The sequence below is a fragment of the Dama dama genome, chromosome 1 (assembly GCF_033118175.1).
Source record: "Dama dama isolate Ldn47 chromosome 1, ASM3311817v1, whole genome shotgun sequence".
Taxonomy (NCBI): Eukaryota; Metazoa; Chordata; class Mammalia; order Artiodactyla; family Cervidae; genus Dama; species Dama dama.
In genome coordinates, this window is record NC_083681.1 from 50,617,642 (window position 1) to 50,631,433 (window position 13,792).

Consider the following 13,792-nt stretch of genomic DNA (forward strand, 5'->3'; position numbering starts at 1 on the left):
CGACTCGATGGACATGAGTTTGAACCGGGAGTTGGTGATGGACAGGGAGGCCTGGTGTGCTGCGATTCATGGGGTCGCAAAGAGTCAGACACGACTGAGCGACTGAACTGAACTGATCTGTCAGTACTGCCACTTAGTAGCTTTGTGGATTTGGACAAGTCACTTAACTGAGCCCAGTTTTCTCATCTATAAAATGAGGACTGCAGTGTTCTTCATTTAAATTTATTGAAGGATGAAATGAAACAGTGTATACAAATGGATTATATATAGAGTCTGCTTCAGATAAGTGTTAGATTTTTTAAATAGCAATAGTGTTGTTATTGTTGTTGACATCATCGTTAGAATTCCTGCCTTGATTTCCCATGTGAAAATTATTTCTGCAGTCTGATATAACCTGCTCCTAGTCATCTATATCTGATTTAATTATTGATAGTTTAATAAAACTAATTTCAGCCTTGCTGGTTGTTATTGTTTAAGAATCAATAGGCTGTATTTTCTAATAGTCTTTTTTTTCATCCTTATTTTAGTAAGTGGGTTACTACAATCAAAATTTACAAGTGGAACCTTTCTTTCACCAAGTGCCTCTTTACAAGAATGTCGTACTCCCAGAACATCATCGTTGATGAATATCCCATCCACATCCCCTTGGTCTGTCCCTCCACCCCTGACTTCTGTATTTACGGTGCCCAGCCCAGCCCCTGAATTTCAGTTGAAAACAGTGGGTACACGCAGACAACCAGGCCTAGTCCCTCTTGAAAAGTCTGTCACCTATGGAAAGGGGAAGCTCCTGATGGACATGGCCCTATTTATGGGACGATCATTTCGGGTTGGTTGGGGCCCCAACTGGACGCTTGCTAATAGTGGAGAACAGCTAAGTGGTTCTCTGGAACTGGAAAATCATCAGATTGCTGACTGTATGGAATACGGATTCCTGCCTAATCCAGTAGCTGTTAAATCGTGAGTCACATTTCCTTATGTTCTCTGAGAAAGGCAATGTGGTAGGTGAACAAAAGCTTTTCATCACCAGGAGACACAAGGTCAGGGCTCCACTTTGTGATTTTCTATATATATTCTTAGCACAGTTTTACTGGCATAATTAAAAATTATGTAATACTTACCTAATGATAACTGTTAATAACTTAACATTAATAACTCCATTTGTATCATCGAGGTATGAGGAGTATATTGATTCTTACCTAATGGTTAAACTTAAGTTGGAAAAGATAATAGACCCAAAGCTAATTGCTGTAGCATTCCTTGAATTTTCATCCTTTTTATCACAGTCATTTTTCCATTTTCTCACTTAAGATATTTGTAATTTCTTCATATATAAGGTATATTCTCAATAAAGCACCTTCTCTGTATCTTTGACCTAATAAGGTAAATGTATAAACTGTGGATAATCCTTTATAGTTTGATATTAGGAAACAGAATTTCTTTAAAATCACGGTAGAATGTTTGTATCCAATTTTGTAATTAGGTAAAAAGAAAGATTTTATTGTAGGAACATTCTGCCATCTGTCTTTATTTTCTGTCTTAATTGTTATTTGCCCTTATAGCCTAACTGAGTCTCCATTCAAAGTTCATTTGGAAAAACTTAGTTTGAGGCAAAAGAAGCTGGACAAAGACCTACAATTATACCAGACATCTCTGGAGCTTAAACTAAAACATAGCACCGTTCACGTGGATGAGCTGTGTCCTCTTATTGTCCCCAATCCGGGAGTTGCTGTCATTCATGACTATGCAGATTGGATTAAGGAAGCATCGGGAGATTTATTGGAACCACAAAGTGAGTATGGACTGTGCGTCTAACGTTTGATGTCCCAGGAACAGGAGTAGCGGCATATGTTCATAGCAGGATGTATTTCCTTATGCCAGTGTAGTGGGTGGATGCCTGAGCTTGGACTTAGTCTGTAGTTGAGTTGCGATGAACAGAATCTCACAGAGGGAGAAATCCTATCGTTGTTTATCATCACTTTTACACCCCTGTTCAGAGGAACTGTAGCCAGTTCCTGTCATGAATTTATGAAATTAGATGTCTTAACCCACCCAGAGAACATAGAGTTCCTACCTAAGTCCTACTCATTCTTCTGTGTCCAATTCAAGTCCCACTTGTTCTTCCCAACAGCTTTGGCGATTATGACTTCTTTTCCTGACCTTTCTCACTATTACCTTTCTGTAATGATTGTGACCATGTTTTTCTGAACCCGTACTTTGATTAAGGGGTTTTCTAATTTGGGCACTTAATTTCAAGGAAAATTAGAAAAATTTAACATGTAGAAAAATTACGTTTCACAAATCAGTTCACATCACTTTTATTGCAAAATGGGTACTATTTTAGAATGTTCCATACCACACATTTTGGAACTTGGTTATGTTCATTTCTTTGTGTTTGCTTCAGTTGTCTCATCTCTTCAAATATGTGAGTCATCATCCCAATGCATACTTGTGAATAGCATAAAGTGGTGCTATAAAGCATAAATAGTGCTCCCTTTTTGTTTTCCTTCATCATGGGCAGGATAGCGTAGTGATTAGGAATTGGACTCTGATTACTTGAATTTGAATCCTGGCTCTGTTATGTCTTGCCTGTAATTTTGAGCAAGTCATTTAAAGTTCCATACCTCAGTTTCCTCATCTGTAAAATGAAGATGGTGGCTATCGTAGTTATATTGTGTAGATAGAGTTGGTTTACTCTTAAGAACAGACTTTTGAACTCTGTGGGAGAAGGCGAGGGTGGGATGTTTCAAAAGAACAGCATGTATATTATCTATGGTGAAACAGATCACCAGCCCAGGTTGGATGCATGAGACAAGTGCTCGGGCCTGGTGCACTGGGAAGACCCAGAGGAATCGGGTGGAGAGGGAGGTGGGAGGGGGGATCGGGATGGGGAATACGTGTAAATCTATGGCTGATTCATATCAATGTATGACAAAACCCACTGAAAAAAAAAAAATAAAGGAAAAGAAAAAAAAATTTCACTTTTAAAATTAAAAAAAAAAAAAAAAAGAACTTTTGAATAGTATCATTTAGGCTCACTAAATTGTTAGGCTGTAGCAGAGAATAATCCTTCACAAGTTCTTAGAGCACTATTTATTTCTTAATAAAGCATTTGTGAACAAAATTTGATCAAAGCAGAGGATTTTTCTCTATCATTTGAGACTTTATTAGCCATAATTAGGCTAGAGGAGTCTGTTTAAAGGAGCATAGGGTTACACGTGTTTGTAAGTACCATGGGAACATGGAGTAAGCAGGCAGTTATACCATACACCTCTGGAGCTTGTAAGACACAGCTGAATAAGATGCAGACAGACAAAGCAACTCGAGTCATTGTTGGGGGTATTCATTAACTGATGTATTTTTAATGCCACAATTAAAGTGATCCCCTGTAGTTATTGTATGACTTTGTGTCATTGCATTGTTTTCCTGTCCGTTCCTTAGTTGTGAAGCACTGGAGCCTAACATGGACGTTATGCGAAGCTCTGTGGGGCCACCTGAAGGAGCTTGATAGCCAGCTGGATGAGCCCAGTGAATACATTCAGATTCTGGAGCGAAGGAGAGCTTTTTCTCGCTGGCTGTCCAATACTGCCTCACCTCAAATTGAGGAAGAAGTCTCATTGACCCGAAAAGACAACCCTATGGAGGCTGTCTTCAGCTACCTCACGGGCAAGAGGATCAGTGAGGCCTGCTCCCTGGCCCAGCAGTCAGGTAGGACATACAGTCCTCTGCACTATGGCCTACTTCCTGTTCACTGTCCCTACCCCTTAATTGTGGGTTTGTCCTTTTCTTCTAACCTGAATATTAAGTATAAACTTCCCAGCAAGATTGCTGGTTTCTCCAAAATAGGTAGGGACTGTGCCTTCTGATTTTCCTTTTATAACCTTAAATCTTAAATTGTTATTTTAATGTTATATGCTACATATGCATTTGCAGTAAAAGTAGAAAATGCAGATAAGCACAAAGCAGTAAACCAAAATCACCTAAATCCTTTACTGCTATTCACTTCTAACATTTCAGTGTGCAGTTTGTATTTAAAATGTTTACTTTGTAATATATATGAAGTATATACAAATATGTGCATACAGAGCAACATATGCATGTATTGTTTTAAAAGACAGTATCCTGTTTTTTATATATATATTTTTTTCATTCTGTTTTTTTCATGTAATACAAGTGTTATATAGATATTGTAGTCAAATACTTCTTAATATTCTTTCATACATAAAATGTGCCATGTTAGCAGACTTCTTTTGACATTTAGGTCCCTCTCCTGAACTTCTTAAACGTATATGTTTTGCACTGATTCACTTATTTCATTCAAATAAACACATAGAAGTTTAATTTTTGGACTTCTCATATATATATGTGTGTGTGTATTTTTAGTTGCACATTCACTAGTGAGAGGCATTCAGTAAGTAGTTACTAAGTTTCTAGATAAAAATCTTGATAGGATTAAAGGGTGACATAGTTCAGTTTAATATGTATATAATTAGATCCTTGATCAAACTTTATTGAAACCTTGTTTACTGAAGCCAACTAATTGGAGCCATCAACTGGGTTTATTTTCAATTTGTGCCTTAGGTAGTCTTTATGCATTTATACAATAAAAACTTATCTTCAGGATTGACCTTCTATAAAGTTATAAGTTAAAGTTAAAGTTATAAAGATTATGAACCATTTAAGAGATACACATAGACGTGAGTGGAAGAGGATTGCCTGAAGTCAGGTCCTGAGATTTATTCATTCACAAACTCTACTTTTCCTCCCCTTTTTTTCTTAGCCTAAGATTAAGCTTTTGGCAAGGCACTTGTATGTCAGCTTATTAAAAACTTTTGCTTCACTTCCTGCCTTCACTTTCAATAATTGATAGAGAACTAACTAAACAAAGTCAAGAATAAGGAATACTTAAAACACTGTCAATAAGCATTACTTGATACCTACTCAACAAGAAGAGACTCCTCAAATTAATAATTTAAGCTTCTGTGTTGAGGAATTAGCAAAAGAAGAGCAAATTAAACCCAAAGGTAGAAGAAGGAGGAAATATTAAAGATTAGAACAGAAATCAGTGATAATGAAAACATAGAAACAGTAAGAGGAATTGATAAAACCAAAGTTAGTTTTTTGAAAAGATCAAGAAAGTTTATAAATCTTTAACTACACTGACAGTGAAAAAAAGAGGAAAGATACATTGCCAAAAATAGGAATGAAAGGGTGACCCTCGCTACTACAGAAAAGGAAATACTATGAGAAATCCTATGTCAACAGATGCAACAACTTGGATGAAATTGAAAATTCCTAGGAAGGTATAATTATCAAAACTCAAGAAAAAGTAGAAAATCTAAATAGATCTGTAAGAAATTGAATTAGTAATTTGTGATCTTCACCTAGAAAAGCTCAGGCCCAGATGTCTTCCCTGGTGAATACACTTAAGCTTTTAAAAGAAGAAATGATACAAAGGAATTCCCTGGCGGTCCAGTGGTTAGGACTCCAGGCTCTCACTGCCGAGGGCCCACGTTCAGTCCCTGGTCAGGGAACAAGACCCTTCAAGCCATACATTGCTGCAAGAAGAAAGAAAGAATACCAATATTCTACAGTTGTTCCAGAAAATAGGAGGGAGCACTTTTCACCTCACCTATGGCAACATTATTGTTCTGATATCAAAGCAAATCTACCAAAAAAACTGCATCTAACATCATACTTAATGTTGAAAAGATGGGATGATTTCACCCTAAGATTGGGGACAGCAGTCACAGCAATGTGGAATCAGCATAAGGATGTACATTCACATCAGTGGAACATAAATGAGAATCCAAATATAAAACTTGTGCTTACAGTCAGTTGATTTTTGACAAAAGTGCCAAGATAGTTTAAATGTGAAAAGGATAATCTTTTCAACAAATAATGCTGGAATAGTTGAGTGTTCACTTGCAAAAGATGAATTTAGATCCTTACATCATACCATACACTAAAATCAACTTGAAGTTTTCTAGACTCCTTCCGTTTGTTCAAGTATATGTTCTTGTCATTAAGGAAAGTCTATGTGAAAAGTCAAGGATTGGCAGAAGCTAAATTGGTTGATCAAAGCCAAAAGAGATGACCTTACTGATTGAGTCAAGATATGATATACCAGTTTCTTCTCAGAACTTGTCCAGTAGATACACAGAAATAACCTTTTTTCCTTTATTGTGATTCATTTAGAATACTAGCAGCTCATGGTCAAATGGGCTGCAGCATTTACTGTGTGAATCATAGTCCAGTCATGTTTTGGTTACTTGTATACAGGTAATCAGGCTTGGCCTATTAATACATTTCCAGATGTGTTCCTGATGCATGATTTCTTTCCACCAGGTGTCTCTAGGAAACCTAGGAAACCCTTTATGATGAGAGCCTTAGTTTCTGGGCAGGACAGTACTTTAGTCATGTAAGCACTGACCCATATCCAAAAACAAAAGGACAAGGAAAAGGAGCATTGACTTTAAGGAGGTCAGTTAGGGCTGAAACAAAGAATTATTCTCTTAATTTATGGTCTAATTCTCTGTGTACTATACAGTCTGTATTTAATTAGGTTAAGTGACGTTGAAGATTTTCTACCCTAGTCAAAAATTTTCTACTCAGTCTTTCAGCACTGCTGCCAAAAGCAGTCACAGCTGTTTCTGGGGGCCAGAAGAAATAAGATAAAGCCCCTAAGTGTTTTTCCAAATCTGTAAATTCTTAGCATCACCAAAGAACTTCTGTTTCTCTTGTAGGTGATCATCGTCTTGCTCTTCTTTTATCCCAGTTGGTTGGCAGCCAATCAGTCCGTGAGCTGCTAACTATGCAGCTGGTGGATTGGCATCAACTCCAGGCTGACTGCTTCATCCAGGAGGACAGACTGCGCATCTTTGCCCTTTTGGCTGGAAAACCGGTATTTTCCTCTTTTCTTGTGAACTCACATAAATTTTCTCATAGATTCAGGATTGCTTGAAGTTAAGGCAAAGAGCTATCTTTTTTTTTTTTTTTTTTTAAAGAGCTATCTTTTAAGTTGTACATTGTTACCTATAACGAAGCAACTTATATTTAACTTTGAGCAGAAATATTTTCAAATTAGAATGGTACAGTATGTACACTGTGGGGGAAGAAAATACTGGTTGTATAGAAATTAAAATGTTAAAATTTGCCATATCCCCTATCATAGTGATAAACAACATAATTCGTTATCTGTCTTTCTAGACATATTTTAAGTATATTCTGACATATATGCATGCACATTTATACTTGTATATATTTAAGTAGAATTATACATAGTTCTGCAACTTTTCTTGGAAACTTACTGAATTTGGACACTTTTTCATGTTGTTTGGCCTCTCTTTTTTTAATAGCCACTTCTCTTTCATTTTATGTATGATGTATCATAATGACTTTAAGCCAGTTTTCTTGCTGCCTACCTGTTTTGCTTGCCATCAGTTTCCAAAAACACAGTCACTGATCGGAATTTATTCACATCTTAAAAAGTTTGCCACTGTGGGCAGTGAGTGGTTCTCATCACTTCTCAGCACACTTATTGTCTAAATGCCCCCTATTTAGTCCACCCAGTCACCTGCCACCAGGGAACTGTGTAGTTTATATCTGGGCCATTAACACTGCTATTTAAATCATTTAAAATGCAACTTGAATAAGTGAGCAGCATGCAGGCCTGGGCAGTAACAAGGTAACATATAATGTAGAGCTGTGGTGGTGATTTTGCCTCCTGCAGGTATGGCAGCTCTCAGAGCAGAAGCAAATCAATGTGTGCTCCCAGTTGGATTGGAAACGCTCCCTGGCTGTCCATCTTTGGTATTTGCTTCCACCAACAGCTTCCATTTCCAAGGCGCTCAGCATGTATGAAGAAGCATTTCAGGTACATGTATCCAGTAGAACCAAGCACGAGTCCTGGTAGGAGTTCTGGTTTTACTAGAAAAGTACTCCAGAGGGAAAAAAAACCCTAACTGCTTTTTTGAAATTACTGTAAAATTGTAATGGACACAGGAAATCTGATGGGAAATTTCTTCAAATATCTGCTTCTGTTTTGCTTAATACAATGAGTTTCCACAATTTACTATTTTTTTTTAAGTGATTTTATTATTTTTTGCTATGCTGGATCTTAGTTGCTTCACTCAGGCTTTCTCTAGTTGGGTGAGTGGAGGCTACTCCTTAGTTGCAGTGTGCAGGCTTCTCATTCCAGTGGCTTCTCTTGTGGAACACAGGCTCTAGGGCATGTGAGCTTCAGTAGTTGTGACACACAGGCTCAGCTGCCTCTTGCCATGTGGGATCTTCCTGGACCAAGGATCGAACCAGTGTCTTCTGCCTTGCAAGACAGATTCTTAACCACTGGACCATCAGGGAAGCCATAATTTATTTTCTTACTGCTGTTTTTCCTGCACCAGCATCAGAGGGTTTTTCTTCATTCCTAATGCTGTTTTATTCCTTCGGGAATTCCCTGAGCTACAGCCTGACCTTATGTTTAGTATAGTCCCAAATTAGCACTTCTGAAATTTGCCTCTAAATATCATTAATATTTCATATTCCTTGTCTATTTGTAGGTTAAAGTATTCTTAGTGTTTTTATTGCCATTATTTGGTTCTTTTCTTACTGTTAATTTTTATTGTCTTTGATATCATTTGCCAGAATTATTTGTCAGGGAAAAAAGAACACTAAAAAAAACTGTGTGTAATGAAGTTTAAAATCCTTGAAACAATCCTTGAGCGGATATCACACCATTCTTAATACACGTCTGAGTAACTGAGACATAATATCATCTAGTGAAACACACTTGCAGCTGATGTATTGTTTTATCAAATGCTTAACTTCAGAATACCTCTGAGGGTGACAGATACGCCCGCTGTCCACTTCCCTCATACCTGGAGGGCTCTGGATATGTGGTAGAGGAGGAACAAGACTCACAGAGACCTCTTCAAGATGTCTGCTTTCATCTTCTAAAACTCTACAGTGACAGGTAAATCAGTCATGTGTTACAATCACTTGAGGGCTCCATGAACGTTAGGGAGTTCTTTCCCTTTTATATGTGGTCAGATTGTCATAATATTATATTAATCACAAAATAAAACCGTAATGGAGTTCAAAGAGCATGGGAACTAGAACTAGACATCTAAAAATTTACATTTTAAATCAAATATATTTTAATAAAAATTTTAAAACAAAATTACTTTAATCAACTTCAGATAATAAAGTGTGTGGTTTGATATTTTTTAATGTAATGTAACTACTGTCACTATCTGGATAGCATTTACATTACCCTCCAAAAGTTCCCTCATGTCCCTTTGCAGTCAGTCTACACCCCAGACAACTACTAACTTTTCATTATTGTAGATTACTTTTGCTATTACAGAATTTTATATAATTCTCTATGTTATCTTTTGTGCTTGCTTTTTTTTTTTTAACCCAACATGGTGATTTTGAGATTTATCCATGTTAATATGTATATCAGAAATTTAATTTTTATTCATTTGTTAGTGAACACCTTTTTTTGTCTTAGGATAGTAAGAATAAAGCTGCTGTGACCACTTGTATCTAAAAGTCCCATCAAGATCTATAATTGCTCCAAATCCTCCTCAAAATTTGTTATTATTGGCTTTGGGCATATAGTGTTGTCTGATTTTTGTGTGCTTAATAAGAAATCAATATATTAACATGTTATTATATCTAAACTATCTCAGAGCTGTCTTTTTACCTTACATCAGACTGAGCAGTTTTCTCCATTCAGAAGTAGTAGCTCACATCTCACTTCAGTTCTTTAAATACTTTCTTTTAAATTAACTATACTAATTCTAGAATAATGGTCTCTTATTGTGGTAAAATACACATAACTAAAATTGTGTTTTAATTTGCATTTCCCTAATATCTAATGATGGCAAGCTGTTTTTCATGTGTTTATTTATGATCTTCTGTCGAAATCTTTTGCACCCCCCCCACACACTTTAATGGGGGTATCTAATAGTTCTTTTTTATGTTGTAATAGTTTTTTTCTTGAGTCAGTTTTGTTCATTTGTTTTTCCAAAGGAATTTTTCTGTTTCACCAGAGTCACCGGATTTATTGACATAAAGTTATTTGTAACTTGTCCTTATTCTTTTTTAATGTCTATAAGAGATTGAAAAGACAAGCTACAGATTGGGAGAATATATTTGCAATTCATATATCTGATAAAGAACTTTTATCCAGAACATGTAAAGAACTCTGAACTCAATAATAAGAAAACAATCCAATTTAAAAACGGGAAAATATTTCAAAGATGCTTCACCAAAGAAGATCTACATGTCAAGCCCATGAAAAGTTGTTTAACATTGGTAGACATCAGGGACATGCAAATTAAAGCTGTCATGGGATGCCACTACCCATCAGTTAGAATGGTTAGAATTTTTAAAAGACCTTTACCAAATGTCATCATGGATGTGGAGCAATTGAAATTCTCAACACTGCTGGGGAAAAATGTAAATAATACTGGCCCTTGGGGAAAGAGTTTGGCAGCTAAAAAAAGTTAAACATACACCTACATAGGTATGATTCAGTCATTCTACGCCTACGTATTTACCTTACATGAGAGCAGTGAAAATGTATGTCTATGTATGTGTTGGTAGCAGTTTTATTTGTAAAGGTTCAAAACAGGAAACAGCCCAAATTTCCATCAATAGGTGATTGATAAGCCAAAATTGTGGTACATCTACAATGGAATACTATCTCACCAGTAACTGTTGATAATGTACAACAGCATGGCGAATTATAAAGTACTTTTACTTAGTTTTGAAGAGATGAGACAAAAAAAAATTACTTCCCCAAAATATACCTACTGTTTGATTTCAATTTATATAAAACTGTAAAATGCAAACTAATCTGTAATAATAGAGGAATCAGTTGTTGCCCGGGAAGAGTAGGTGTAGGAATAGGCAGGAGAGAGGAATCACAGAGGGGTTTCTGGAACCTTTAGGAGGTGATGGGTAAGCTTGTTATGTTGATCTTGGTGGTAGTTTCACAGGTGTATATATGTGTTTGAACTTGCAAAAATTGTACCTTCTAAACATGTACAGTTATTGTATGTCACCTCTTTTACTGTCAAAAAAGAAAAAAGAGGAAGAAAAGCATATGTCTCAAGGTGCCACTGTCAAAAAAGAAAAAAGAAGAAAAGCATTTATCTCAATGTGCCAGAAACAGAAACCAAAGCCAGACTGAGATAGTAAAGCCTTCTTAGTTTAATTACGCATTTGCACTAGCCATGTTTCAAAGTGTTTAATAGCCACACATGGCTAGTGCCTATCTTATTGGTCAAAGCAGATTATAGAACATTTCCATTGTCACACAAAGTTCAGTTTGACAGTACTGGGCAAGAAAAACTACTCATTACTTGGTGAGGTGTAGGTACTTGTAAAATGTCTGGGATCATAGGTAAAACGGAAACACTTTGGTTGGTAAACCAACCCCAGATCTTTAAAGCTTGTGGGTGTGGGTCTTACTATTCTTACTGTCTGGGATTTGGAAGTTAAGGACATCACACACAAATTGGTCCAGAATCATTGAGATCCCTGGGCCCCCTGCAGAAGAAAAATCAAAAGCCTTAGGGAGACTTTCAAACCTTGGGTACTTGGATTTCTGTAAAAAGAATAGTAACAACTGTAAGCAAAAGGAGGAGATAACCGTCATAACCATCATTAAGACTAGTCAGGTGTTCACATAAACAGGTGAAGTAGCACTTTAGCAAATTCAGACAGTAGAACAATGTGAAAGATACTAAGGAAACTTAATTTTTTTTTTAATGGTTAAGGAAAAGACGCTATAATAATGAAAGGGTGAAAGTTGTGAAGACTTCCTGTACCAGGAAGGTAAAAATAGACCAAAGAAATGCCAGCAGACTTGTTATAAGAGCCTGAGAAGGGAAGTTCCTTGGTTTTTGGTAGGATCTGTAATCTGGCTAAACCTAGAGGAGGAAGACTGTAAGGCTTATGATGCTTCTGCTCTAGGGTACTTGCCTTTATTGTTTTCTAAGCTGTGGCTGAAAGAATTAACCTGTCCAGTGCAGGTGGTCTGCTGACTGGGTTTGGTAACTCAGCACATTCTCCTTTGCAGACATTATGACCTCAACCAGCTGCTGGAGCCTCGAAGCATAACTGCAGATCCTTTGGACTATCGCCTAAGCTGGCACTTGTGGGAGGTGCTACGGGCTCTTAACTATACCCATCTGTCAGAGCAGTGTGAGGGTGTGCTGCAGGCCAGTTATGCCGGCCAACTGGAGAGTGAGGGCCTTTGGGAGTGGGCCATCTTTGTCCTCCTGCACATTGACAACTCAAGGTGAGTGAGAAGCCATCAGATAAACTGGGTGCCTCTAGCCCTACAGGGCAACAAAAGAATCAGTCTAAACACCTATTAAATTGGTATGGGAAATAATTAAGTGGAAAGGAAGGCTATACCTGGGTGGAAAAATCCCATTAACTTAAGCACAAAGTCCTTGAATGTGGTATGTTTAGAATTATGCAGAAATAATGCTGGCTGAGTTGCTTCAGTGGATCCTTAAAGGTTAGCAAGGAGTACCCCTTCTTTGTCTCTGTCCACTGGCTTTCTCCCTTCCCTTGCCATCCATTCCTCAAGTTTGATAGTGTTATGTTTACCTATTTACCAATACAATCTTGCCCAGATGCATAATGTTTTGGTTTTCTGTCCTGAATGAAAACCAGAGAAACACTTTTACTCCCTGCTGTGAACTGTACAAAGCCAGAGGTTTTTTGTTATTGGTAGTGGCATGGCATATTACTAAGAACAAAAACACTTAACACAATGCTTCGTTATATAATTTATATAATGCTTTTATATATCTTTATATTATGTTGTAAGTACTTTAAATATATTAACTTGTTTAATGGTGATAATGAACCTATAAGATAGACATTCTTATTGTCTGTTTATAGATGAGCAGCTCAAGGCATAGAGAGATTAGATAACTTTTGTTCAAGATCACATAGCTAGTAAATAGCAGTGAGGCTTTCAACTCAAGATACCCAGGGTCTGTGCTCTCAATCATTTGTACTATACTATCTGTCATGCCATAGGGCATGGAAAGAAGTTGTTTTGTAGTCAGACCTTTATAAATTCTGGCTCCACCATGTACTCACTTTGACCTAGGGTAAAGCTTACTTATTTCTGACTTAGAGTCAAGATAGTCTCTAGGCCTCAGTTTTTTAATCTGTAAAATCATAATATTGCTAATCTCTGTTCAAAGGTGACTATGAAATTAAAAGAGTGAAAATATAAAGCATCCTGCACAACCTCCCTTTAAGGAATTTCTCTTTCCTCTTCCTTCTTACCAGGAGGCAAAATGATCCCAGAATTTCCCTCTGAGTTTATTTAAATACACTCTTGGAGAACTTCACATGGTAAAAGGCTGGCTGATGGGATGATTGATGACTGGCTGTGGGAAAGCAGATCCTGTTTCCTAAAGAGGAGGGAGAAAGGAGGCAGTTGTCCTGAGACTGGGAGTTCTTAAAAAGCCTAGGCGTAGACAAAAGAATCTAAGATGAGAAGAGCTTTGATCTGAAATTAAAATGAGAGATCCTTTTGGCCCAGACAAAGAAGAAATCTCTTTAAGTGGACTTAAGGGCAGAAAGACTGAGTTTAGCCTAAGTCTAGGAGTAAAGAGAAAATGAATTAGGAAGGCTGATGGCTATAAGGGAAGAAACAGGACCTGGAAGGGACTTTACATTTTAAAACTATCAACTTTGTTTACTTACACTGACCATGTGGGAGAAAGCGCAGAGAGGAGGTTGGGAATGAACTGCA

The 13,792-nt window shown here is 37.1% G+C and overlaps 1 protein-coding gene across 4 annotated transcripts in view; it reads left to right on the forward strand.

Annotated features, from left to right (window-relative positions):
* NUP98 (nucleoporin 98 and 96 precursor) overlaps positions 1-13,792 on the forward strand; it is a 91,757-nt gene that overhangs the window by 73,832 nt on the left and 4,133 nt on the right. For all 4 annotated transcript variants that reach the window (XM_061149052.1, XM_061149061.1, XM_061149070.1 and 1 more), the window contains 7 exons: positions 528-957; positions 1,560-1,789; positions 3,439-3,705; positions 6,744-6,901; positions 7,730-7,873; positions 8,826-8,968; positions 12,089-12,310. In XM_061149052.1, coding sequence (XP_061005035.1) covers positions 528-957; positions 1,560-1,789; positions 3,439-3,705; positions 6,744-6,901; positions 7,730-7,873; positions 8,826-8,968; positions 12,089-12,310 — 1,594 coding nt within the window. The remainder of the gene's footprint in view (positions 1-527; positions 958-1,559; positions 1,790-3,438; positions 3,706-6,743; positions 6,902-7,729; positions 7,874-8,825; positions 8,969-12,088; positions 12,311-13,792) is intronic.